Below are 27,283 nucleotides of genomic sequence, written 5' to 3' on the forward strand. Positions count from 1 at the left end.
CCCAATTAGACTTTGTTTCTCATCCTTAAGGCCCAGAGCCCCCAACCCCTGCACCCTGGCCCAATTACTGCCCAACAGCATTAACCCCTTGGTGCCCCAGGCCGTTAATGGAATGTTAATTGGTCTAATGGGTTTCATGTCAACAAGTCCTAATGAGCTCTTTCTAACGAGCTTGGCATTTTTTTTCTAAGCCTGTTTGTCAACACACAGGAGTTTGGGCTTCAGTCAGAGCCTCCTGTGCCTGGCTGTGGGGAGCTAGTGCTGAGGAGACAGAGGAAGATGGGTACTCTTAGGCTGAAGTTCCCGTTTGCTAAAGGAGTGTGCCTTTGTGCCCTCCCCACCCTACCCACGCCCCTCCCCAGCCTCACCGGGCTCCTGGCCTCTTGTAAAATGATATTTTCAGCTCATTTTAATGGGATGATATCAGTGACACAAATATTTCTTCTTGGTTATTCTCGTGGAGTATTGTATTGTTTCTTGTCACCCCTCGCTGTTACACAGTAAAGGTTTTCAGCATCAAAAACAAAACCCCAACTGAACAGGAACCTCGCCTGGATGGGAAATCTGTCCCTGGTAAATGTTCCTCGTGTGCCCTCCATTTGCAGTCTTGGCTTTGCTCCCTGAATGCCCTGGTGTCTGGTAACAGAAGCGCCAGGGCTTCTGGACAGGGCCAGAGCCAGGCAGGCAGCTTCTCACAGCCCCTGACAAAAGCTCAAGGCCCTGGGCTGGGTTTGCTCCTGGAGCTCAGTCCTGCCCCCACTCCCCACTCCCAAAGGAAGTACACAAAGGGGAGGTCTCCCCAAAGGCTGAGACCCCAGCTGTGCTGAAAGACTCCCCCCATGCTCAGGCCAGAGTCTCAGTCAAGTCCTTGACCAGATGAGTCAGATCCCCAAATTCCTCTCCAGATGGTTGCATGTGGCCCTTCGGTGGGCCTAGTGGGATGGGGGGTGCACATGCAGGTGGAAGGGGTGAGGATCCGGGGCTTCTAGAGCTGAGTATGGGGACCAATGGCAGCTGATCTCCCAAGTGTCAAGTTGTGGGAGGCTTCTGCGCCTCAGTGAGCAGAGAAAGAAACTTAAGCTCCTGTTGAAAAGACCTCCTGTTCTCCTGCAGAAGGAGCCCCTAGAGGGCAATGGGGCAGTGGCCTAGTGGCCTGTGGTGACCCGGGTGGGGGGAGGGGAAAGGGCCATCTGGGTTCTCTGAAGATTGCTTGTATGGTCTCCACCTCAGGGGTCTGAGCCCTGCTCCACAGCCTTGCAGGCTCAGGACTGAAAAGTATCCCAGCCTTCTGGATGGTCGTCTCTGGGAGCAGACCACTCTTAATGTCCCTCCTTGCCCCGAGACAGGACAGCTCTAAATATGTCTAGGGATATTGCCTCTAAACTGACCTGCCTCCCATTCACAGGACAGTGAACAAAAGAATACAGATTAAAGACTTCTCTATTTAGCCCAAATTCTCTGCTTTGCATTTCCTTTGCTTTGCCTTCACTGTGAATTTCTCTTTTATGGAATGAAGTTACCAAAATACCCAAACCTAGAATTAAAGGAAACTGGTTGCCCCAACAGGAAACAAACAAACAAAAAACACCTCTTTTCTGGATGCGAATCCCACCCTGACTCTGCCCCCAAGCTCCCTCTTCTGGAAATTTCTAGTACTGCATCTGTGCTGCCCTTGGTGCAATGAACCTCCAGATTGGTGCTCCCAGGAAGTGACACAGCTACCCCATAGGCTCCATCCAAAGTTGCCTTGTCCAGAGTTCCAGGAGAGGCTGTGCCTAACATGTCCCCAAAACATCCCTAGTTCATCGATTCTCTCAGGGTTCTTAAAAGAGATTCTACACCCATTCTAATGTCTCCAAAGTCTTAATTCTGGAAGTCCATTCTAATGTCTCAAGGAATTTGTATTGGACTGGAGGAGTAGCTCAATGGTTGAGTACTTGGCTAGCATGCATGAGACTCTGGATTCTATTCCTAGCACTGCAAGAAAGTATGAGAAAACCCCATAAATCTGTATCTACCTTTTCCCCCTCTGGAGCCCTTTCCACTCTGCTCTTGATTCCTTTGGCTGGCTGCCACCCACACAAAGACCTAATCATTAAAATAGGCCTTGCCCCTGTGGGTGACGGCTAGTGCCAGAGCCCACCTGTAATCCTGGCAATTGGGGAGGCTGAGACAGGAGGATTGCAAGTTGGAGACCAGCTTAGGCAACTTAGTGAGCCCCTGTCTGAGAATAAAAAATAAAAAGGGATGGGGATGTGGCTCAGTGGTAGTGCACCCTTGGGTTCAATGCCCAGCATAAAATAAATTTTTAAAAATAAAATAAGCCTTGATAATTCCCCTGCACAAATGGATAGGCTCTCTTCACAGCTCTCTGCTGAGCCCATGTGCAAAAGAGAAACCTGGAACTCAGTGCCCAGTGTGTATAAGATGGGCAGGACTTTATGTGATTTTGTCACAAGGATATTCTGGTGGTCCATCTTCTGAAGTCAGGCCAGGGTAAGGAGCAGTTCAGGCCATGGAGCCAAAAGCACTGCCCATACAGGAACAGCCATCATTCTTGCACTATCCCCACCTTGCCTTCTTATTTCCTGCTAGATTATCACCTTCCTCTACCAACCAGCCTCCCTGGAGAGAAGACTTGGCCTCATTCATCCATCCTGCCTCACCCCCTAATACAGTTCCCTGCACAGAGCTGATACCGATAAACATCTACTGAATGAAACATGAATCTCTGCTGCTTTGCGTGTGCACTTAAGGTCAAAGCATACCTGGTACTTTGGAGACTCAGGTCAGGCCAGAGTAGATCTTTTTTCCCCTTCTTTAAACAACATCACCATCACCACACACACACACAAATGCACGCACACACACATACGCTGGGCCCTGGAAACATGCCCCTTTATTTAATAGCAGCTCCAAGACACCGCCTGCTTCCTGCAGCATTCGGGTACATGCACATTTTGGAAGACCTGGAGAGGGCCAGGCTGACTTGGCATCAGACTGGAGGAGAGTGGAGTCCTTGAGAGCTCTCAGAGAGAGGGGAGGAATGTTTGAAAGCAGGCTCACAAAGGCTTCTAGCTCCTCAGCACCCTCCTCTCAGGAGACAGGTCCCATATTCCCATAAATTCTTGCAATCTCCCTCCCTGCAAATAGATAGCTCAGTATCAGCAACTAACCTGCAGTTTCTGGCCCTAACTATTTCAGGGCATCCACTGTAGTTCATCAGCTCTCTGAGCATTCTGTTTCCTTGGGTGGCACTGCCAGGCTGTATCACTTACACACTATGGGCACCACGTTCTAGTTCAAGAGGAAATTTTGAGGCCTCACGGGGACAGCTCAATTACTGATGATAGAGTGGGGGTGGGGTGCAGTGGAACAGACCTGAAACACACACACACACACACACACACACACACACATACACACCACTCTGGATTGTGTCTTCTCTATAAAAAGCAGGCCAACAATTTGGCTCTTCTGGTCCCAGATGACTGTGACTCTATTATTGAACCAAAGCTAAAGGAAGTCCTGGAACCACTACATGCACCAAAATAAACAAACAACAACAACAAAAAACCCTGGAGGACTGATGTTGCCCTGCCTTTTTCATTCCCTAAGACCTCCAAGTGGTCACCTTTGGACTGCAGTCTGAGGGGCCAGTATCCCATATCCCATGCTACCACTAGGGGGTGTGGTGAGCACACATGGTAGGGGTGGGGCTGATGCTTGGAGATCCTGAGGGGACCTGAAGGCTTCCTGCCCCTGTGAGTGCTGGTGGTTGCTCCATTTATTTATTTATTCTGGTGCTAGGGTTGGAGCCCTGGGTCTCACACATGCTAGGCAAGCATTCTACCTCTGAGCACACTCCCAGTCCTGGTGTTTGCTCCACAACACCTGGGAAAGTGTGGGGCAGGAAGGACCCTTGTCATGACCAGTTGGGAGGAAGCTCAGGGTTCTCCCAGGTCAAGCTGGGAAGGAGAGGTATCTGAGAAGCCTCCAATCCCGCTGGGTTAACACCAGTCAAGTCACCCTCCACCTCTCCACCCCCACCCCCATTCCCATACACACACCAGGCCATTGCTGATGCTGAACAAAGCATCGCTGCAGGGGTACCGGCTGTTTTACATATGATTTGAATATTGTTTCTCTCAAGTCAAAATAGCACAGCAAGCCCCTCCCCGCCCAAGCTTCTCCCCTTAGCTTTCATTTGTTCCCCTGAAGGGTCCCCAGCCCTTGCTGCATCTCACCAGTCTTGGTGACCCAGCCTGGAAAAAAAAAAAACAAAAAACAAATGTGGAGCTGGTCGGTCCCCAGGGCTCCCCTGCGCTCGATGGTATTAACAGTGCGGCCCCCTTTCTCCTGCCCACAGATCCTCGATGTGAATCAATCCCATGATGCAACATGCCTCCCCAGCCCCAGCTCTGACAATGATGGCCACGCAGAATGTCCCTCCCCCACCCTACCAGGACAGCCCGCAGGTGAGTTGCCAGCGAAGGAAGAAGTGGGGAGGGAGCATGGTAGCCCTGGGGATCCCCCCGGGAGGCTGGGATATTTCAGGGCTGAGGGGCCTGATCCGATGGGACTCCGCTTTACCCAGCAGCCTGGGGGCTCTTCCCTGTCAGGCCTAGGGAGGCTTCTCCGCAGAGAGTGCAGTGAACACAGGCCCCTGATGAAACTCAAGGTTCAGATCCTACCTGAGTCATTCCATCACCAGGACCATCACCTGGAGGAGTGGTCATAGAACTGTCCCTCGTCCCCTACCTGGCAGGCATAGCTGAGTACAATTGAACCCTTTTATTGTGATCAATACAAAATCCACACTCAAGATCCTAGTACCTGATGTAAGCAGAGTCTGCCTTTAGGTATTCAGGAAACTTCCTACTTACAGGTTCTCCCCTACTAGATCCCCCTTCCATGGTCACTTGAGTCCTTTTGTCTAGTCCTTCACTGACAGCCTATTGGAAGAATCTGTTCTCATCCGGACTTTGCTGGACTTCTACTTAGAAAAATAGAATTCTTTCTTTATTCCCTCAACTCTTTCCCTCTTGGTCTCCAGCTTCCAACTCTTAGCTCAGCCGCTCAAGTTCTTCTGAGACACCCTTCCCAGTTGCAAGTCCTTCAGTGTCCTAGGAAGCATCTTCTCACCGTATTTCTGTTATCTCTTTTGCTCCTTCTGCAAGACAGGTCCAGCTTTTGTGGGTTGGGCTCCTACAGTCCTTAAGACCTATGGGTTCTCCTTCTGCTTCCCCCACTTGCCTCTCACTCTGCTTTGGATCTTTGAAAGCCTGATTGATGTGGGGGAGCTTTCACAGAAGGCTCCATTCTCTGACCTTTACCTTCACACTCTCCTGTTTTCTCTTCCCTGGCCTCTGAAGTCAATATTAATTCAATAATTATTTATTGAGCATCTGTCATGTGAAACTAGAATGCTCACTTAACCTGGGTGCAGAGAGGGCCTACTGTGAGCCAGACTCCCACTCTCCATTCAGTTGCCCTTCCCTGTGCCCCTTACTCATTAGCATTTCAAACACAGCCCTTTTCACTAACCACACTGAAGAACTGTGCAATGGAAAAGGGTATTAAGATGCAGATAGGGCAGGGAGACTTTTGATCACATTGGGTCCTGTGGTCCTGATACCCCCGTCCTAGAGTCAGCATATAGGTAGCTGTTCTGTACTCCCTTGACATCCCCTCACAAAATGACCAGATGATATGGGGCCATTTTGCACAGTGTCCAGCATGCAAACCCCCTTTGATTCCTCTCCCTCTGAAAGTACAAAAGCCCTCCTCATTCACCCACTGTGAGCACATGATCTGAGTCCCCTGCCTTACTCCACAGAGTGACTTCATGTTCCCTCCCTGGCTCTCCCTAACTGAATTCTATATTCAGCAAACTGTCTGTCATGAGTGACTGCAGAGCTGGACTTGGCATTTACAACATCTCCTCTATTCACAAGTTTTCAGACATCCAATATTTTCAGGGCTCTTCCCTGTATAGTCCCTGGTCCCAGAGATGATTTCAGAAGAAGCCCTCAACTAGTGAAGAAGAAAGATTGACAGAAAAGGAGTCTCTGGAGCATAATGTGGGACAGGAACCCACCTCCCTCATAGATGCAGACCCATTCCCATATCTCTCTGCCAGGGGGCTAGTATTAGGGGACCCATGGTGTATTAAGAGGCAGAAAAATTGGCTCATTTTTCTTGGTAACTAGAAACTGCTTTTTAAGTTCCACTATGAGAATGGGGAACAAAAATGAGTTCACTTCTTATATTTGACAGGTAGTGGGTGTGGGTGCAAACCCTACACACACACACACACACACACACACACACACACACCAAGGCTTTAGGATAGACTGGGGAAGGACCAAGAGGTCAAAGAGCACTGGATTGTCACAGCTGGAGGCAGCTGCTTCCTGCCTCCTGCCCCTCCCTGTTCTGCCTGCCTGGGCAGCTGGGAGAAGTTTTGGTTTGGCAGGGATTAGCAGAATTGCTGTAGCAAGGGTCCATGTAGTCCAAGAATGCTGATCCAGGAGCCTAATTTCATTCCCACATATAGCTGGATGAATAAGTCCCAGTTTCTGAGAGAGGGGATGGAGGTGGGGCTGCAGCCCCAGATGCCACCACTGAGCTGCTCTGGCCTTGGGGGGACCTCAAGCAGAAGCCAGGTGCAGGGACTGCCCCAGACTCTTCTCTGTGAGGCTCTACCAGAACTTCACTACTGAGAACATTCAAATTTACAGCAGAGGGATAATCTGCCCCCCGCCCCGCCCCCGCCCCCCCCCCCGGAAGTCACACATCTGCTTGTAACCCCAGAGTTCCAGGAATGAAGCATCTGCCAGGAAGACTCACTGTCCATGAGAAGTGACCTGGCTAAGATCTTGGGGGTCTTTATGGCCTTGGCTAAGCCACAAGCCTGTGGTTAAATGATCATTGGCCTTCCCTGAGCTGGCCAATCATCAAGAGGGGGATGCTAAGGAAGATGAGTTAGGGCAGTGATGGAGCGGGTGGGTGGCAGGGAATGAGGTCCCCAGAACAAAGGCTTCTGACTCATGGGGGAGGGCTGTTTTCTTCAGAGTACTGGCCTTTGAGGCCCAATGGATCTGGGGGGCCCTTCTCACCATTCTTCAAGACTTGGAGCAGCTCACATGTGTTTGAGGCAGGGGGATTTGTGCTGGTCCTGCCACCTTCTTCCCTCTCAGCTTTCAAAGCTGACCCCTGCTCCTCAGGGAAGGCTCTGCTCCATTTCCCTCATAATGTCATTATCCTAAATATTCAGCTGCTCTCTGACACTCAATATCTTTAAGAAAGTGGGGCCTAATAGGAACACAGGTCGGGTACACAGGGGAACTGCGCCCTAACGGAGCCCTCAGGAAATGAGACCCGTCCCCTCCTCACTCCTTCAGGCCTACTCTCAGGACTCTTGGCCCTGTCCTTGTTTCTCCAAGGCCCGGATAGCTGAGTGCTCTCTATATTGTCCCCTCAGAAACCCAGTTTCCTCCACAGGCAAGAAATGGACAGTCTCTGATATGAAGTCCCCAAAATGAAAAAGGAAGCAAGAAGCAGAGCCGTTCCTCTGAGACCCGTGCAATCGTTTTAATAATGTTCCCGTTGTGCTAAGGGCTAGCAATACCGAGCATAATCTATTCAAATGCACAGGAGAATGTCACTTTGGAAAATTAGGAATCTGCATTAAAAAATTCCCAAGCCCCGGACCTTCTTTATAATAAATTAGAAAAATTTTTTTCGAGGCAAGTTCTTAACTTGGCAATTTCATTTTTGAAGTTTGGGGAATAAAGTTATTAAAAATGAGGGAGACTTTTTTTCCTTCCCATTTTAGTAGAGAGGCGTTAATGGTTATGGCCCCATGTTGTTTGGGCATAAGCCAAGTGAAATGATGGCTAAGTGGCTTCTATCCCCTCAGTTCTGCTTCTGTCCATCCAGGGAAACCCTGTGATTTCTTGTGAGGACACTACTCGTTAGTTAGTATCACTAAGACTAAATATACATTTTGGAAGTGCAAAAGCAGCAACCCAGTGGAACCCTTTCTGTGGACTACTTCTTCCTTCCTGTTAAAGTCTGTTAGGGCAGCAGTGCCCTCTACTGTCTAACTGGAGTTCTGGAGTGCTACAGCTGGATCATTGATCCAGACCCTCCTTTTATGTCCTGAAGAAACAGGGGCGAGTCACCAGAGACTGTGGAATTCTACAAAGATTGTTTAATGGAAACATGTCACCAGAATGACCTGGACATGAACTAGGTGTGTAATCCCTTAGTTCAAGACACTGTTTATTCCCCTTTTCAGTTTCTTTCTGTTCTCCAACTCTCCCAAGTGGGCCTGGCCTTCTCTGTCACCTGAGCTGTCATAGCCCCTCCTCTCTCTACCTCAGCACCCCTGCTGTTGCTAATGGGACTCTCAAAGATGCTCCCCTTTACTGGGTGTGGTGGCACATGCCCATAATCCCAGGGACTCTTGAGGCTGAGACAGGAGGATTACAAGTTTGAGACCAGCCTCAGCAACTTAGTGAGACCCTGTCTCAAAAAATAAAAATAAAAAAGACTGGGGATGTGGCTCTATAGTAAAGCACCATTTGAATCAATCCCCAGTCCCCCCCCCAAAAAAAAGTTGCTCCCCTCTCTTGTACATTCTTAGAATCACACTCGGCATCCCTCTAGTCTCACTCCTTCTAGGCATATAGCCTTCCTTCAATGTACTCTCCACCTTGGAAACGCCATTCAATTCCTTCCACTTCCCCTTAAGGTTGCAGATGTAGTGTCATCTACTGAGCAAAAATTCCCCCCTCCATAGTTCTACCAGCAAACCAGGAAGCCATTGGAATTTACTAGTAAAGACGGCTTCTCCACCCTCACTGTACACACACAAAACAGACTCTGGCTACCAGCACACCCCATGCTGCTCTTCCCCACACGTAGACATGTACCCACCACTTCATGAAAATCTTTGTTCCTGGCTTATAGGCAAGACACATATGATCTGTTCTGTTGGTGTATGTGTTAATGTTTGGATTCTCTTTGTCTACGTGTCCCCAGGAAGACAGGTTGCATGAGCATTTGACTAGAAAGCAGAAATTCTAGTGGATCCTCATCTGACCCACAAGGTACAGCACCTATGGATGTGGGTGCTCAGTGGAGAGTGCGGATTAGGAACAAATGGATAGGTAGGTAGCTAGATGCTTACGTAGCATGACTTGGCAATGACTGATATTGAAAGGGCTTTGGCAATTTGCTAAGAATGAGCCTCATTATTGGCCAGAGTAAACAAGATAGGCAGAGTCAGAACTCAAAGTTCAGGACCAATGCGGGAAATTCGCTTCCGAAGGAAGTCAGGCACTTGCTTGAGACCTTTTGGCAGAAGCTGCATTCCCCCATCCCTCTCCATCCTCTGTCAACACTTAAGGGGAGAAAAATTGTGTCCAGGACTCCAAGAGACTGCCCTTGCCCATCTGAGGTCAAGAGAATGCTGTCACACCTATCCTGAAGAGGAAAGCTAAGGCTGGAGCCAGCCACGTGCACGAAGCCAGACCAGTCTTACCTCTGAGTACTCTTTCCCTCCCTATCCTAGCACCACTCCCACCCCAGGCAGGGCCAGGGGTGCAGCCTTCTGGGGAAGCTGACTGGGCTTTGATCAGTCATTAGGATCCCGGTGCTCATTTCATTAACTAGAGGCAGAAGCGGGTGGCTGGGGCCTCTGGCTGTGAATGGCCTCCATCCAGCCCATGCAGCTGTGATGGGCAGAAGCTGGTTCAGATGTTTTCACACTCGTTTACATTCCTCTCATCTCTTTAAGGCCCGGAGCCCCCTGCCTTGCAGGGCCTTCTGCTCAGCTGCCTGTGAAACACATTCTGGCTTTGCAGCAATAGAGTTAATTCAGCTGCTTTGAAAGTTCTCCTAAGCCTTTTCTGTAGCTGTGATTGACGGTTCCCTCTGCCCCTGGGGGCAACACCCCAGGGACCATCAGGGGGACCCACCTTCCCTTGCTTTAACTCTTCAAAACAGACCCTTCTTTTTCTTTTCTGCTGGGCCTTTCTTCCCTTTGTGCACAGTGACCTCTCTCCCTGCCTGCTTGGGCCACCCATGTCTTTATACTGGACAGATCCCTGGACTCTGACTCACTTCAGACCTGGATTCTTCATTGTATAAAAGGCAAAAAACAACCTCCAGGTCTAACTGTGGGGCCTTTCTGCCCCCACTTAGGAGATGGTGGGCTGGTCCCATGACTTGAAGCTTATGAAGAATAACACTATGGCCCAGTCTAGATTTTTCCTTTGATGAACTTACTACCTTAATTCTGATAGTTACCAGAAACACAGCGATCTTATTGTCTATATTCTCGTCGCCAAGCCGGACAAGTGCCCTAAACAGCTACAAAAATAGTTAATGGCCCAAGGATACAAAGCCTAAAATAAATCAGGAACAGGTGATCCAAGTCAGCAGCTGGGCTGAGGAGCACTTTTCAGGCCTTGCCTCTCCTGCCCATGCCATCTTTGAGGAGCTCTGGTGTCTGTGTGGCCCAGCTATAGGGGGATGGGTGAGTAAGGGCCCAGGATGCCTGCTGCCCTTGGGGTTGGTGGTCTGGAGAGAAATTGCAGAGTGACTCAATGCAGCAGAAATTCAGGAATCCTAGGCCTGGCCCCTGCCCCACTGTGATGAATTATTAAAATTTAGGCAAGTAATTTCAGCACTATTTCTTCCATTAATTCATCCATTCAGTAAATATTGAGTACTTCCTGTGGGTCTTGGAGACCAGGGGTACAAAATTAGAATTCCTGCCCTAAGAGAGTTTATAGTCTGCTTGGGGCCTTGTTTTCTGTTCTGGTAAATGGGCTGAGGATCACTTTTCAGGCCTGTGCTTCCTGCCTCACAGAATCGTGGAGGATGTGGGTATGAAAAGTGGAGTGGTATTTCTTAGCTTCTGATCGTCCATGCCCCAACCTGGTTTCTCACTCTATCTTCTGCACATCTTCAGCAGTCTAGACTGGATTGAACTTTAATTTATTTTTATTAGAAACACAATGGGCATATCAAATGTGTTTTTCCAGCTAAGAAACACTCCTACACACACACACACATACAGAACACATTCAGAGTGCACACACACTGAGGTTCTTAGGCTCTAAAGGGTTTATTGGAAACCACTGGTTTGGGACAAAGATAAAAATGAGGGATCCTTCAGGGATGGATGGGGAGGGTGAGGAGCAGTCAGATCCTGGGAAAATGCACAGAACTAGGAGGTGGAAGCTCACAGCCTGCCTTTGATTAGCCTCATGTCATTGATTCCCCAGGACCTGCAGTTAGGGCCAGGGATCATCGGACAAACCTCATTTTTGTAAACCACTGCCTACAAACCCTTTTACAACTAATCAATTATTGGGACCCTTGTTGTGCACAGAAGGAACCCTTCTGTGGTCTAGTCTATCCACTGGCCTTAGTCCCAATGGAGGGGACTGCCATCCCAGGAGGCCCTTAGTTCTGCCTCTTTCTGGCCTGGCTCTGCTGTTGGACCTTTCTCTCCTGGGATGTTTTGATGGGGAATAATTTTGAGGATCCCTCTTTGACCTTTTCCTCCTTTGGGCCCTTTAACTCATCACCACTCGTTTCCTCACTTGGTCGTCATTAATCATTTAACAAACACTGGAGTCAAGCACAGGAGCCCAGAAACCTACCCACCCATGGAACCAGAAGTGTAAAAGATATTGGGGTAACACAGATTCAGAAGAGTCAGGGCCCAGGCTACTGGGTCTGGGGAGTGTAGAGAATAGGGAAAGGCTTCCTGAGAGAGTTGGGCCTCCAGCTGATCAAGAATAAAGACGAGGACATTTCCAGCAAAGGTAGCTGTGGGAGCAAAGGTGTGAAGATGTGAGGCATTGGGTGTGCTCCAGAGGTTGGGGTAAGGGAAGGGGTACTCTACCCACTTGCTGTGGATCAGTGAACTTGCCCAGGCCTGGAGCACCGTGGGGGCTGTTACCACCCCCCAACAGTGGCCATGCTCACTGCAACTCCCACCTGTTCAGGCCACAGCTGATATTTACCAAATGGCTTTGAGCCCTGACCTCGTCCAGGTCCTTGGACTGTATCCTGGTTGACAGGAAACTGATCCGGTACTGGTTTGCCCCAGCACTAGAGGGAGTGCAGCAGCTTGATGGAGCCGTGGCGGCCCCTAGTGGAGGCCTGAGCATTTGCTGATGGGTGTCTCTGGGGCCAGCAGCTTGTACTGTGCACCTGTCAGGTGAAAGTCTCAGAAGAGGGATGTATTCTTAGGCGGAGTGTTTGTGCTGAGAAGGCACAGGCTTGGGTTGTGCAGGGTTTATATGGGAAGGCACTTGAGGGAGGTATGTGGCTATACACAAATAGCAAGACTGTGTGTGTATGTAGGAGGTGTGTACAGGGGAATATAGGAGGTGTGGGCGCTCGGGCCTCTGGGACAGGGTATATATGTAGTTTGGATTCAGAGGACAAGGCTGGCAAAAGAAGCATTAAAAGTGCTCAGAGGGCTGGTGGTGTATTTCAGGGTATAGCACTCTCTAGCATGCAGGAGGTCCCTGGGTTCCATCCCCAGCACCATACATACATACATAAATAGAAAAGAGTACTTAGAATCCAAAATCTGCTGAGCATTCACTGTTTGCAGTGTACCCTCCCATATGGTCCCTGATATGGAAACTGAGACTCAGAGGAACTGAATCACTTGCCCAAGGTGACAGTTGGTGATTGGTAATGTTTGTTTTCACCACACCACAGCCCTCTTTCCTTCATGTAAGCTCATACTCGCCCCACTCCCCTGAAAGCTTAGGTAGAATGAGTTCCTTTGGCAGATGGCAGATTCTTATTCACCTGGTCAAGACCCTAGAGCAGCCCATGTAGAACACCAGCGGCCAACTATCAATCAGAGTGCAGTTGCGGGTGGTGTGGATTATATTAACTCTAATTACCATTTGCTGAGTAGCTATTCAGTGTCAGCTGATTTACCATACATTATCTCATTTAATTCTAACAACCCCGAACTTTGGTATAATTATTCCCATTTCACAGATGAGAAGACTGGATCAGAAAAGTTGAGTAAAGCCCAAGTCTCATAAGCAAAGAGAGAGGGAGCCTAATGCAAAGTAGACGTTCATCCCAGCACATCCTTCCATATGCCATTCTTTCCAAGTCTGGGATAGATGCCCACTATGCCAATCATTGTGTGGTCAGGGACCATAGGCTTTTTTGCTGTGGCTTGAGGCTTTCAGGGTCAAGAATGCAATTTGAAGTTAAAAAGGTAGCATCCAATGGGAAAGTCTGCCCACTCCATGCCAGTCATTCCCACATTCCACAGATAATTTTGGATACTTCCTGTATTGGACACTGGGTCTATAACAGTCAACAGACAAGTCCAAGTCTCTGCCCTCAAGAGTTCTCCAGTCCAGCAGAAGAGAGAGGGAAGTAAGCAGACAGGTGGGAGCATAGAGCAGAGAGTGGGAAGCAGGAAGGGGTGGGAGGCAGGAAGCAGTGCTCCAAAGAAGCAGTGCTCCAAGGTGAGCTCAAAAGGTAAAGTTATGCATCGAAATTGCCCAGCAGTGAGTGGCCAGGTGGAATTGAAAACTACTTTTAAAATCTGATGCCAGCACCTCTTCTCTCCCCCATGCAAGCTGCCTTCCTAGGTGCTAGAAAGACATAGGTGTTCTCTCCCATTCTGAGCTACCTGCTCCCACCTCCCATGAGCCAGAGAGGAATTCTGAGTGTTATGTTGGCAGGGAGCAGTAGCCACGCCAATTTGAGGCCCAGGCTCTGGAAGGCTTGAAGGTCCCTGGGGTCAGCTTTTTCTCAGGCTCTAGGTCTCTAGGTTCCTCTGCAGCCTCCAAGGGAAGTCAACAGACTGGTTAATTAACCCTTGATTAATAAACCCTCCTGGTCTTTCTACTTAGGGTCCATATGGAAGAATGTTTCTGGCTCTATCTTTGGGGGGAATTATCTCAAACGGTGTGAGAGGTTTACTGTGGGGAAGGGAGAAGCTGGGCCTGGCAGCGAGGACAGGGTGAACTAAATGGAGACTGAAGGACATGCCTGAGAGGTGAAGTTTCATTCTGATTCTATCCTTCTTTCTCCTTCAGTCCCCTTTTACACAGGGAGGGGGATCTTTCCATTCTCCTCTTCAAAGAAAAGTAACTAAAGGCCCCCATTTGCATAGTGCAATTTGTCAAGTCGCCCTCTGTTGTTGCTCCAGCTTTGCAGGAGCTGGCCATGCTCTCTAGCAGTTTCTTAGACTTTGTGGGCTTCTGTTTTCTCATCTGTGAAATGGGATGTTGATAACCTACTCACAGGATTACCGTCAAACTGGAAAGCTGCTGGTTATGGCGATGCATGTAATTCCAGCAACTTGGGTTGCTGAGGGAGGAGGATTGGAAATTCAAGGTCAGCCTGGGTGATTTAGCAAGACCCGGTCACAAAATAAAAAATAAAAAGGACTGAGAATGTAGCTTAATGGTAGAGCACCCCTGGCTTAATTCCTAGTACAAAGACAGGGAAAAAAAAAAAAGGGAAAAAAAGTCTGTTTGATGTTGTCTTAGCTACAACCCAATGGATCACTCTCCCTACAACTGGAGAAGGATGATACTTAACAGAAAGAACCAGTGAGGGCAACTGACGGATGCAGGTAGGAGGTGCTTCCCTGCACCTTTTACATCCACCAGGGAGAATCTTCTATTCATCCTTGTGGAAAGACCAGGCTGTCAGAGTGGCTGGATCTCTCAGCAGATCCCCAAAGATGCATGCCTGCACACATATATTCATGAACTTTTCATTGCTGTGATGAAAATACCCGACAAAAACAACTTAGAGGAGGAAAGATTTATTTTGGCTCACAGTTTCAGAGGTCTCAATTCATGGTTGGCTGACTCCATTTCTCTGGGCCTGATACGGGGCAGAGACATCATGGAGGAAGGGTGTGGCAGAGGAAAGCTGCCCAGCTTGTGGCAGCTGGTAAGCCCGGGGAGAGAGAGAGGAGAGGAGAGAAGAGAGAGACAAAGAGAGATAGAAGATCCAGGGCAGGATATAGTCCCCAAGGCTATGACTCAGTGATCTACTTCCTCCTGCTGTATCCCATGTGCCTATAGGTACTACCCAGTAGTATATTCAAAGTATTAATCCATCAAATGGATTAATCCACTGATGAGAGTACAACTTTCACCATCCAATCTTCTCACCTCTGAACATTACTACACTGCCTAACACATGAGTTTTGGGAGATGGAGGCATTCCAGATCTAAACCATAACAACATACATCTTATAGTCACCAACTCTTCCCACTCTTTTACAGGATAGGGAGACAGGGAATTTCATCTCAATATGTCAAAAACCAAAAATATGGAAAGGAACCCTTTAGCTTCAGACTTCAGGGAGGGCTGGTTCCAGCCACATGAGATGCAATAGTTATTGCATCCAAGAAAGGGAAGTGATGGAGGTGCTGGCCCCAGGGTCTTAGCTCCAAGAAGGACCCACAGCTAAGAGAAGAGATGGGAACCAGAGAGCCTGCATAGGTTCTGAGTTCAGCATCATGACTCACAGTGGGCAAGCCTCCCCAGGGCAAGATGCCACCCTGCCCCATCCACTAGTCATTATCTTGTTCTTTTGATTAATCCTCACAACCTGTGCAAAGACATAACCTCCTGCATTTTACAGGTGAGGAAACCAAAGAGGTCAAGAAGCTTGCTACAAAAACAGGTAGCTAAGAATTAGCAGAAGAGCATCACACCCTGCCCTGATCCCCAGCTCTTTCCACTCTGAGACTTCTGATCCTCCAGTTGGCTCTCAAGACATTGCTCAGCTCTGCCTCTCCCTTCTGTACCTTAGCTTCTCCTGGCATTTCTATATTGATGTCATTCCCTCACCCTGTCCCCACTGAGCCACCAAGGCAGGTCCCTAGAGTGCTCTGAGTTTTCCTTAGAAGAAAGCTCCAAGTCTGGAGTGGCCAGTTCTAGGACCAGCTCTGAAAGTACCAAGTGGCCTCATGGATTGTGTAAAGCCAGTTTCTTCCCATATCAGACTGAGAATGGAAGAAAGTTACTTGATGGGAACCCTGGAAGTTAGAAGTGTGTTAATAACAACAGGCTCTCCAGAGGTGAGGAAGGAGAGGGCACAGGTAGACCCTGATTGGCACCATTTGCCAATTTCCTTGGTGTAGAGATTCCCACCATGGCCACTTTCAAAATACCCATGTGATGTCAACCAGCTCACCAAATTCCCGAACATTTTAACAATTGGCTCTCACAGGCCAGGACAAGGTAACCCCAGCAGGCCACAGCCTGCCTTGGTTCACCCAGGTTCTCCTCCACTTCTACTCTTTAGGCTGTGCACCCCACAGTTTATCTCAAGTTACCCCCACCCCTCTGCAGAACCCTTAGACCCTCTGTGGACAATTGCAGATTTTATTCCTTTGAGCTTTGAAATGGAAGTCTCTGGCTAGAAAAATAAATCTATTTGGAGATAAACATTCATCCTCCAAACCAGGAAGAAATGCAGAGTTTGCTGAACTGGCCCCCAGGAGCTACATAAATTTGAGTTATCCTCCTCCTCAGACCAGTTCTGCTCTCTTCTTCCCACACTCCCCCCAAGTAACAGCCTCTAGCTGGGGCCCCTTGGGATGCACAGAGTGACTGCTTTTGATTTACATTTGTGTTCTGTGCATTTCTCTTTAGCCCAGTAGGGCCATCGCACACCTTCCACAAGGTCCTCCCTAGGAAGGGGACAGTGAGAGGCAAGGAACATCTCCCTCCTCACTTTCTATTTTAGAATTTCATTCTAACAGAAACCCCTGTGGATTTCTTCAAGGACACCAGGAAATTCATTCAGTGGGTTCAGCAATGCCTACCAGTGCCCTGACTTTTCACCCTCAAGTGATCCACGCATTTGTAGCCGTGCCTTGCTTTATGACAAGAGTATATCATGGAAATCTTGTATTTAATAATAACAACCTCCCCTCCATCTGTGAAGCACTTCAGAGTTTCCAAAACCCTTTTACATGCCGATAGATCCTCTGGCCACCCTGTGCTAGGGTTGGTGATTGTTAAAGCACCCTCATTGCCTCCATACCTCAAGGTTGGAGGGCACTTCACGGTTCCCTAACCTGGCCACTCTGCTAAAGTTCCCATCCCCTTCCTAGGGGTGCCTCCTGGAAGCAGCCCATTCCAGCCTCAAAGAGTCAGGGGCTTGGGTGGGTATTATTTAGATTGTCTCATTGTCCTAGGTTTAAGGTATTATTTGTAGCTTTGCCCTTTGGGGCAGCATAACAGAACTGATTTACTCCAATCCCCTCATTCAGATGTTCAAAGGGAGCGTTCATCTCCCCATTTCTCCCTACTCCCCAAATCTTGTGATACATCTCAAGTTCCTTTAAATCCTCTCCACATGACGTGGTACAGAAGCCCTTTACCATCCCAGTCAGCCCTCCGCCATATGTGTCTTCATGTACTTCTTTAATCCCAGTAGGACAGGACCAAAACCCGCCTCATCCTATGAGTCATGTTTCTACATTATTCTTTGTTGTTGTTCTTTTTTGACAGACACATCACACCATTATATTTTGTATATATGCAACTAGATGTGAAGTAAAACACTTCTGCTAAGTATGTTTCCCTGTTCTACAGTATTGATTGCGGGGCGGGGGTGCTCAAATGTTTGAAGTGTTCAATGTTAACTTATTAGATGAAAATTAATCTTATTAGCTTTAGCCTATTGCCAAAATCTGTAAAAAATCTTTTGGATCTGTTTCATGCCATCCATAAATTTGTTGAGCATTTCTTCAGACATCCTCTAAATCACTGATAAAAATGTTGAAGAGGACGAAGGAGAAATTAACTATCTGGCACTCTCCTAGGAACCTTCCCCCAAGCCCAGATCTTTCCTTTGTTATTCCTTGGTTTACTAATCCATACAGTCATCCACTGGGCCACATATCTCCATGTTTTCCACAATAAGATCATGGGAGATACCTAACTGAGGTCAATTACATCAGATTCTCCTGATCTTCCAGCTTAATTATCATGCCAAATCCACAAATTGAGCTTCATGATAGCTGACATTTGTCTTTGTGACCCCCTAGTACATGCAGGGACTTGAGAAGTATCTGAAGAAATGGTCAGTTACATTAGCAAGTGAATGAATGAATGAATTTGGCCCAAGCCAGTGTGAAGATTAACAGGATTTCATTTTTTCTGAAGCTACCCTCTTTCTCCGTTTTGAAAGCACAAAATTGGCTTCTATCTTCTCTTATAGCACCTCCTTAATACCCATGAATCCTAAAAGGTCACCAATTTGCTTACTGATGAGAAAACAGAATCTTAGAAAAGTTAATGGATTTGCCCAAGGTCAAAGGCTAATAGAGGGAGACAGTAGGATTCAAGCAATCATCTGCTAGCTTCAAGGCTGCCTTGAGGCCCAGCCAAGCAAGCCTCTTATACACTGAATTTGGGAACATCCCCCAGCTTAACCAGCAATGACAGGTATATTTATTCCTAAAAAAGAATACAGTAAAGCACAGACATTTCTTTTATAGCCTTCACTTCATTCACCATCTGTCATTCATTCATTAATTGATTCAACAAATATTTATTGAATAACCTACATGTGCCAGACTCTTCTGAGCCCTAGAAATAAGACTGTTGTTAGCCTTCCTCAAGCCTGATTTTTAGATGGGAATGAGGAGAAAATAAAAAAGCAAATAAATAGTATATGATCATAATAAGGACTATACAGAAAAATAAAGCAATGGACAGAGAGCCTGGAATTTACTTCAAAGGGGCAGAGCCCAAGCAGGGAAATAAATTAAGATGTGCAAATGTCTTAGGGATATACACATTAGCAATAATGTACTTGTGTTCAGAGATGCAATATTTTTTCTTCCAGAAAGCAGGGACCTAGATCCATGATGAACTGAACTTCCCAGCTATAAAATATCCGAATCCTTCAAGGCATATTCATTCATTTATTCATTTATTCACTTTCTCAACAAATATATTTAATAAGCACCAATTGTTTTTAGTAAGCATGGTTACTAAATGAAAGAGAAAACACAGTCTCAGAACAGGAGACAGACAAGTATGTTTAGGCCAACAACACAGTGTACTAAGAGCTATCATGGTGCTAGGGACAGGTTGATGTAATAGAACATTCAAGGCATGTCACCAGCCACACTTTTTGCATCTATTTGACTGAAAGAAATATAATGTAAAAGCATTAAATTTCATAAAGATGGTTTTCAAAAATTTTAAAGCTACTGAACCATTTCTTTAAATGAACCTTACACAGGAAGTCTAATATATAATATTGAAAGGAGTTGTTCTGGTTGGTACAAAATTGGAGGCCTCGGGACACCTTCAAAAAGCTATAGCATAGGATGAAAACCACTTCTCTAAATATTTGTTATAGCCAAGAGCAGGAATCTGTCCAAATCTACCAAACTTGGAGAACCACTCAGTCATAAATCAAAACTGTTAAAAGGATTACCTCTTGGCTTGTGTTTAAAGGAATAAATAAACCTCTGCCCCAAGGAGAACTGATTCAGCTAATTTTTTTTTTTTTTTTTTGCTCTTCAAAGTCATCAAATCATCCAAAGACTCTAAGCATAATTTAAATGTCCTTTGTATTGTTTTTTTCTACTTCTGGGTAAAGTTCACCCCATTCACATTAAGAACCTCTATTTCAAAGTGTGCTGGTGTAAGATGGCTTCAATTTTTTTTTCTAGAACATTTCCACTCAAAAAAGGCCTTCTTTCAGAATGAAATTATGGCATTTGCTGGTAAATGAATGGAACTGGAGAATATTATGCTAAGCGAAATAAGCCTATCCCAAAGAATCAAAGACTGAATGTTTTCTCTGATGTGTGGATGCTAGTTCACAATAAGGGGGTGGGAGAAGAATAGAGGTATTTTAGAGTAGACAGAGAGGAATGAAGGGAGGGGATGGGGTGTAGGGTTGGGAATGATAGTAGAACGAATCAAAATTATTATACTATGTGCATATATGATTACATGACCTTATAACTCTATATCATGTACAACCAGACAAATGAGAAGTTATACTCCATTTATGCATGATGTATCAAAATGCATTCTACTGCTATGCACAACTAATTGGAACAAATGAAAAAAATATTTTTCAAAAAGGCCTTCTTTCCTTGCCACAATAGTTAGTATGTGTATAAATAGATGCTCATTTTGCACTTACAACTCTCTTGCTGACATTCTCTTCTCCAGGTACACCACAGGCCAAGTTTGACCTCACACTCCAGCTTAGGAACCTGCTGAACTAACCAACCACCTCTCCCCTTTCTTCTCTCTGCAGATGACGGCTACTGCCCAGCCACCCTCCAAGGCCCAGGCTGTCCATATCTCTGCACCCTCAGCCACGGCCAGCACACCTGTGCCTAGTGCCCCCATTGACCCTCAGGCCCAGCTGGAGGCTGACAAGCGAGCTGTGTACAGGTAGGAGACATTTCATCATGCTCAGAAGCCCCCAGCAAGTCTCAGCCCAGTTCAACTATGAGAGAAATAAATGCAGGCCAGGATGGTACATTAGCAGCAATGTCCCACAGCTACTCTCCAACAAGTCAATCCAGAAATCTCCTAGTTGACCATTATGGGTTGACTGGAAATGTCCAGTGAGGGATATGAAGACCTGGGGCAGTATCTCCCATGAGGACCCCTACTGAGATGAGACCTAATGAGCATCAGAAACTTTCAGCTTGGCAGGACTCCATCCTTGCTCTGCTTCCAAATGTTAGCTTCACTCCAGCAAGTCGTGCAGAACAGGAGACATCTGATTGTACCATCCAGGACTTGGTAGTACACAAACTTTAGTGTGCATGCAAATCACAGTGGGAGATTGTTAAAATCCATAGTCCTGGACTGCATGCATGGGGAGGCTAAATCATAGACTCCATGCTCAGAGATGCTAAATCAGTAGGTCAAACTATAGAAAGAGGAACATGAACTTTAAAAAATGATTCCAGGTGAATCTGATGAAACTGGTCCTTGGACCATGCTTTGATTCATGAGAGTCTATTTTAGTAGTAGGTGTTGTGTGTGACTGTGGAGGTCTGGACGCTCTCCCGCAAGATGAGCACATAGGCAGGCCTCTGCTTCATTCTGTTCTGCATCTGCCCCATGCAGCCAATGCTGGGTCCTGAATGTTTCAGAGGGGTGGATAAGGCCCAGGGAAGTGACTGTCTGCCTTGATGAACTCTAGTTCTTTTGCATGTGATTGGGAAATAAGATATGGTCATCTGAGAACAGGCCTGAATGAGGTTCCAGCAGGGTTTTAGTTAACATTTATTCACAGGAAGTTCACACTACTAAGAAAAAATGCCTAAGTCTGCACTCTGTTGGGGCTGGACACTGGTTCCTATTCACCTGTGGGAGATCATATGCTCCCATGCATCAGCAAGTGCAGTTTACCCTGGCTGGGTATACATTGCAGCCAATTCTAGTAACAGGTGAAATGATGAACACAAGACAAATGAATAAGGGAGTTGATTCCTTCCTTTACTCCTCTATCCGCCAATGCCTTTATGGTAATAGTGGTAATTAGTGCTGTTATTATCATTATCACTGGCATTATTTTTAGTTACTCAGATGAACTGAATGCCTCTAATGCCAACAATTGGGAATCCAGAGCACTGGCCTGATCTGTGAATGCTGGTACCACCGAAGGCTTTCTAGACTCCAAAGAAGGATAAAACACAGTGGCTGGTCCCCACCCTATGCAATGTGTGTACAAGCTCTACCTTGGATCCTAAAGAATTCCAGGATCTAATCACAATATCTGTCAAGGATACTTTCAGGGAGGGCAAGCCAACTTCCCCCAGTGTGGGATGTGACCTCTTGTTCTCTCTAATACTCCTTCCTTCACACTTTTTTAAAAAAATTTGTAGTTGTAGATGGACAGAATGCCTTTATTTTATTTGTTTATTTTAATGTGGTGCTGAGGATTGAACCCAGTGCCTCACGCATGCTAGACGAGTGCTCTGCCACTGAGCTACAGCTCCAGCCCTCCTCCTTCATACTCTTTTATTGAACACTTATTATTAATATTTCAGATACTGTCTAGACTCTAGGGAAAGAGGACCAGATAGGAAAGTAAATGCATGAACTCTTCCCTTTATCTCTCCAGGAACCAATAGATATGCAAATAAGAAACCAGCACTGTGTGGTCACAGCAACAGGGCAGACTTTGTACTTGAGTCTGGTCTTATAGGCTGAGTAAGGGACCCCACCAGGTGATGATATGGGGAGGGAGTGGCAGAGGAGAACCAGGCAGAGGAGAACCTGGGGTGTTTCAAGCACAGCCAGTGGCCAGGGCAGCTGGGTTTGGAATATGAGACTGCAGGGTCACCCATCAATTAACATGAGCAATGTGTGATGGGCTTGTGCTTTTGTGAGGAGCCTAAGAGAGAGGGAGTAAAGTGGTCTCTGAAAACTGCCCAGTGGCCTGAAGTTTGGGGTATGTGTTCGTCATATTCTACTTGGATCATAACTCCAAGTATATATAGTCCATGGACTAGCAACATCATGACATGTAAGAATTAATTAGAAATATAAACCTCAGGGGCCCTTAGACCACAGGATTCATGATCTACACTTCCACAAGGTCCCAGGTGATTCATATGCATACTAAAAATTGATTTGGGGCATCTTCTAAGATCTGTAGGGGTGAGTAAGTAACTCTTTGATTACAAGTACAACAGAAAGTTTCTGGCAGTGTGGGTTGAGTTTTGCCTCCATGGAGTACTAGTCTGTAGTCTCTCTGAATTTTGGTTTTATGAGAGAACCAAAGCAGATTTGGTAAGAATTCGTGAGATGGTTCATGTAAACCCCTGACACCTTGAATTTCCTTGTCTCCGCCAGAAGAATCCATGGGTTCTAAGTCCTTCCCAAGATCTCAGGCTCATACTCCTTCCAGGCCAGGCTACAGGAGAGGTGGGTCACTGTCCCATGGGAGCTGTCTACCATGATGTCACTTGAAAAATGGCCCAGGCCTTCTTTCAACTAACATTTCTTCCAGCTCATCTTCACTCCAGAGTTTTCCCTTTTCCCTCCAGGCTTACCGCTCTGCTCTTCCTAGTTTGCCCAAAGTCTATCTGCAGTCATCTGATCCTGTAGAGGGGCTCCTAGACAAGCATGGCTGTTTGCTACATACTGGCTGGTTGGAACTGATATCTACTCTGTAGCCTATCTCCCCAGCCCTCCAGTCCTGTATTGCCTTCTGGTCCCGTGCCCCAGGATTTTCTCCCACAACCACACCTCTCCCATTAGTACCAGCAGCCCTCTAGGCAGCCATTGTGGGATGACCCGGGTTCTGTAGGGTTCAATAATTTTAATTAGATTGCCTGCCTAGGGCAGCCTGGTTGCTCCAAAGCACACCAGGGAGTCCCATTTCATGTCAATAAATGTAACAAGACCCTTTCATTCAGATTAGTGCCCAGGACTGACTTTTGGAAGCCCCTGCCATACCCCTTCCAGAACCACAGAGAAAAGTCAGGGAAGCCTAGCTCTGGCCCTGCTGGGTGGTAGAGGGGCAGAGTGACAAAGGGGAGGGAGGCTGCCAGTGCCCCAGAGGTTTTATTTGTGTATGAGGATGTGCTAATGAAATGTATTGGTTCCCTTCTGATGTAGAAGCTGGGGGTGGGGGAAAGCAGAGCCTGTCTTTAATTGGATCATACCAGAGCATCATCTGGGCTAATCAGCAAAGCAACCAGGAGCTCCCGCTCAGATTAATGATTGCAGTCTAATCCGAGCAGATCCCATGATTGGATACACATCCCGGGTAATTGTGTTTGTGGCCCAGGAGCTAGGATGAGAGGAGGTCTGAGGAGGCCTGGTGGTGTGTGTGTGGGGGGTAAGGTTTGGACCCAACTCAGATCTCTCGTTTTCCACCTTCCTCCCCTCAACCTCAACCATCCTGACATTTTCTCCCAAAGAAGTTCAAACACCCCCATTTGCCCATGCTGCTGGACCATGGCCAGGTGTCAGGTGCTGTCTGAGACCTGGGGATTACGTTGCTGGCTGTGCAAAGACAGGGCCAAGAGGGTGAGGTTAATCCAGCTTTCGCTCTCCCTCCTCCCCTCCATTCTCCTTCATTCCCCTTTGAAGTGAGTGGGTTCCCATGGAAACCGTGATGTCCTGGGGAGCAGAAGAGTGGCAGGGAGCTAGGATGGCCAGGTGCAAGTGGGGGGAGGAGGGAGGCTTTGCAGAACCTGCTCTGCTAAGGTATTGGCTTTCTCCCCTACAGCGAAAACCTCTCTGAGAACTGGGAAGTGGCCCACCCAGCAGCGCTGAAGAAGTTACCTATTATTGATAAGGAAATGCTGGGCTGGAGGGGCAAGCAGTGCGAAAATAGCGAGGGCATTGTACTTTGCTTCTCTATTAAAAATGCTAGAGAAATAAGCTGCAGGATCAGGTAGAGAGGGTGAGATGGCTTCTGTATCCCGTGTTAACATTTAACATCATTTCTGTTCCCTACACTACATTGTGAACTCCACGAGGACAGGGGTCCATGTCTGTCACTCACTGCGTTGTCTCCAGCACCTTACACAATCTTAGGTGCAGTGGGTGCTGAATGGCCTGTTGAATGGATCTGTTAAATAGGTTAGGCAGTACCCCATAAATATACTGAGATGCTAGTAAATGGCCCTAGGGGGTGAAGTAGGGAGAGAGCCCTGAACTGTATGTAGTGTTTGCCTATTTCTGTGGTGTAAATGTTCCTACTACAGTCCATTCCAAACTGCCAATGTGTGCTACTGAGCAGAGTTGCATGCTCTCAGTTCTAGGAAGAGATGCATGCATTCAGTCCTTGCTAGACTCAAAGTACAAACTCCAGACAGGGAGCCAAGGTGCAGATGCACAGTTTTTATTTATAAACAGGTGAGGCCAATCTATATGCTGATTCTTTGGAATAATGTTACTGCTGCCTTTGTCAAAGATCCTACATTCCTGGTCCTCACCATCCTGTCTGGTCTAACTGTGGTTCTTAATTTGAAATGTTCCCTCTTAATGAATTAATACTTAGAACAGTGCTTGGCACAGAGTGTTTTTATAAGTGTCTGCAGTTAAGATTTTGAGCCTAAACGCGAAGGCAGTAAATTTTCTCCTTTGGAGATTCTACTCAGCGCTGTCTCTTTCCCACCTTCACTGTCCCCTGGTCTTTTGCAAGTTGCTTCTAACCCTTTCTTATCATTGAATAAACTCTTTCCCGGAAACTCCAGAAATCCTGCTGCAAACCCTTCCTCTACCTCCTCTTTTGACTCCATACCATGTGTCTAGGTTTTCAGATCAGTCTCACTTCACTGTTGTGCTTCTACCCAGTGGTGCCCTACCCCCGATAGCTCATGTCCAAGACCAGCTCTAGCTCAACAATGCCATATGTATTTCTAAAGGCCTGATTATATTACACTCGTTCCTATTGCATCCAGATTGAGTTTCTCTTAAATCCACACCTCTCTGGAGAAAAGATAGAACAGGGCAGTGGGCAGTGTTCAGATCGCTCCTGTGAGATCATCTTAAAGGTCACTGGGGCCCGACTTGATCCTGATAGTCCTTTAGCTGGAGGTGCAAATACAGCCAAGCAGCAGTGCTGGGCGGTGGGAAATAGAATATAGTGTTCTAGAAATAGACATAGTGATAACTAGTTTTGTCACCTTGAGCACGTTAATCTCTTGGAGACTCTGTTTTCTCAACTGTCAAAAAGAAAACAATATCCCTAATAAAATTACATAATATAGGCTAACACCTGGCACGCAGAGCAGTGTGTGTTAGGTGGACTGGGTGTTTTAAGCAGAGGGGCCAGCCTGTGTCCCTTTGCCCTGCTCAAGTTGTAACAGTCTGTTGCATTCAAGGATGTGGAATTCAGAATTAGGAGCACAGCCTTTGGACCTAAGTTGCCTTGTTCCCACTCTGGGAACTCTGGGTCCACCATGGGATGCTAAACTTTTCTATGCCTCAGTTTTCTTGTCTGTAATGTAGAACTAAAATAATACTGACTCTTCATCAGGATCGTTGTGAATATTAAATGAGATAACATAGGCAAAGTGCTTGGGGAAAAACCTGGCAAATGGTGAGCTCTCACTAGGTGTCTGATGCTGTGGGATGTTTGGGAACACTGAAGCAAACCGGGTTAGTGGGGCTAGGAGAAGACAGAGGCACTAGCAACGACAGAAAAGTGCAATTTGATTAAACATTTATTGAGCTTATTGCATGTAAAGTGTTATGGTAAGTTTTGGAACAGATGACAAATGAAGAAGAAATGGTCCAGGGAGTGGGGGAAGGTAGACATAGAAAGTAATATAAACTCAGCACATAGTAAGGGCTCAAAAAAGTATTTGTGGAATTGGCAACAAGGCCTCTGCCCTCAGTGCAGTGTGGGAGAGTTTCACGGCTTTTCCCAGGGGAGATAAACCCCAAGAGAATGATAATCAAGCTGCCTTTCCTGGAGCTGGACTGCGAAATGCTTGGGAAGAAACCCCCTAAGTTCAGGGTACAGTCCTGTTGTGACCGTTCTCTTTGGTAGCTGCATAGTACCATGGGAATTGGCACTTTCTAATGAAGTTTCCTTGAGGGAACTAGTCCACCCTGTGACCAAAGAGTGTCCTGGCTCTAGTGAAGTGACCCTGGGGCTTAACCCTCTGCCTTCAGTGGCAGTGTGCTTGGTCATTTCTGGAATGTGCTGTGAGGTGGCCCGAGAATGGTGTGAGAGAAATGTAGCCATTCCAAGCAAAGTCTGGACCAGATGCCCCAGGCCAGGGCCCCTGTGGAGTACGAGGTGCTGTGAGCAGATCTTCCAGGCTGTGTTCTTGGCTGGACTTTATGGGCTGGGAGGTCTAGCAGACACTAGCTGCTTACAGCTTTTGAATCAGTTAGATTCACTGGCATCAGAGGTAACATCTCAGTTGTTGGCTATAGACAAGGAGATGAGCCTCTGGAAAGTAAAACCATACTTAGGTTTCCTTTGAGACCAAGTAAAGCCCATTCTCTGCCCTTCCTGCCAGATCTGAAGCCCCTGCCCCAAACCTAGCCCTCTCTGAACAAGCCTTTAGCAGGCCCAGAGGCTGTAGTGCCTGGATCAGGGAGCAGATATTCTCAGAGGTGGTGGATCCAGCTGCTTCCACAGCTTACAGACCTGGCCTAAGTAGAGCTGAGTAATTTGGGGACCCCACAAAGATGAAACTCACCTATAAGAGATGCAGGAGTCAGGAAGCCCAATGGTATTATTCTCTGGAGGTTGTGTTAGGATTAC

At 47.1% G+C, this 27,283-nt stretch overlaps 1 protein-coding gene across 6 annotated transcripts in view; it reads left to right on the plus strand.

Annotated features, from left to right (window-relative positions):
• Pknox2 (PBX/knotted 1 homeobox 2) overlaps window positions 1–27,283 on the plus strand; it is a 268,938-nt gene that overhangs the window by 181,924 nt on the left and 59,731 nt on the right. For 3 of the 6 annotated variants that reach the window (XM_026404555.2, XM_026404558.2, XM_026404556.2), the window contains 2 exons: window positions 4,370–4,478; window positions 20,339–20,478. In XM_026404555.2, coding sequence (XP_026260340.1) covers window positions 4,392–4,478; window positions 20,339–20,478 — 227 coding nt within the window. In that variant the 5' untranslated portion in view covers window positions 4,370–4,391. Of the gene's footprint in view, window positions 1–4,369; window positions 4,479–10,488; window positions 10,550–20,338; window positions 20,479–27,283 lie in introns of those variants that run through there. The other 3 variants (XM_077796969.1, XM_026404561.2, XM_026404562.2) reach the window with 2 other exon arrangements.

Source organism: Urocitellus parryii, chromosome 4 (genome assembly GCF_045843805.1).
Source record: "Urocitellus parryii isolate mUroPar1 chromosome 4, mUroPar1.hap1, whole genome shotgun sequence".
In the NCBI taxonomy this organism is placed as follows: Eukaryota; Metazoa; Chordata; class Mammalia; order Rodentia; family Sciuridae; genus Urocitellus; species Urocitellus parryii.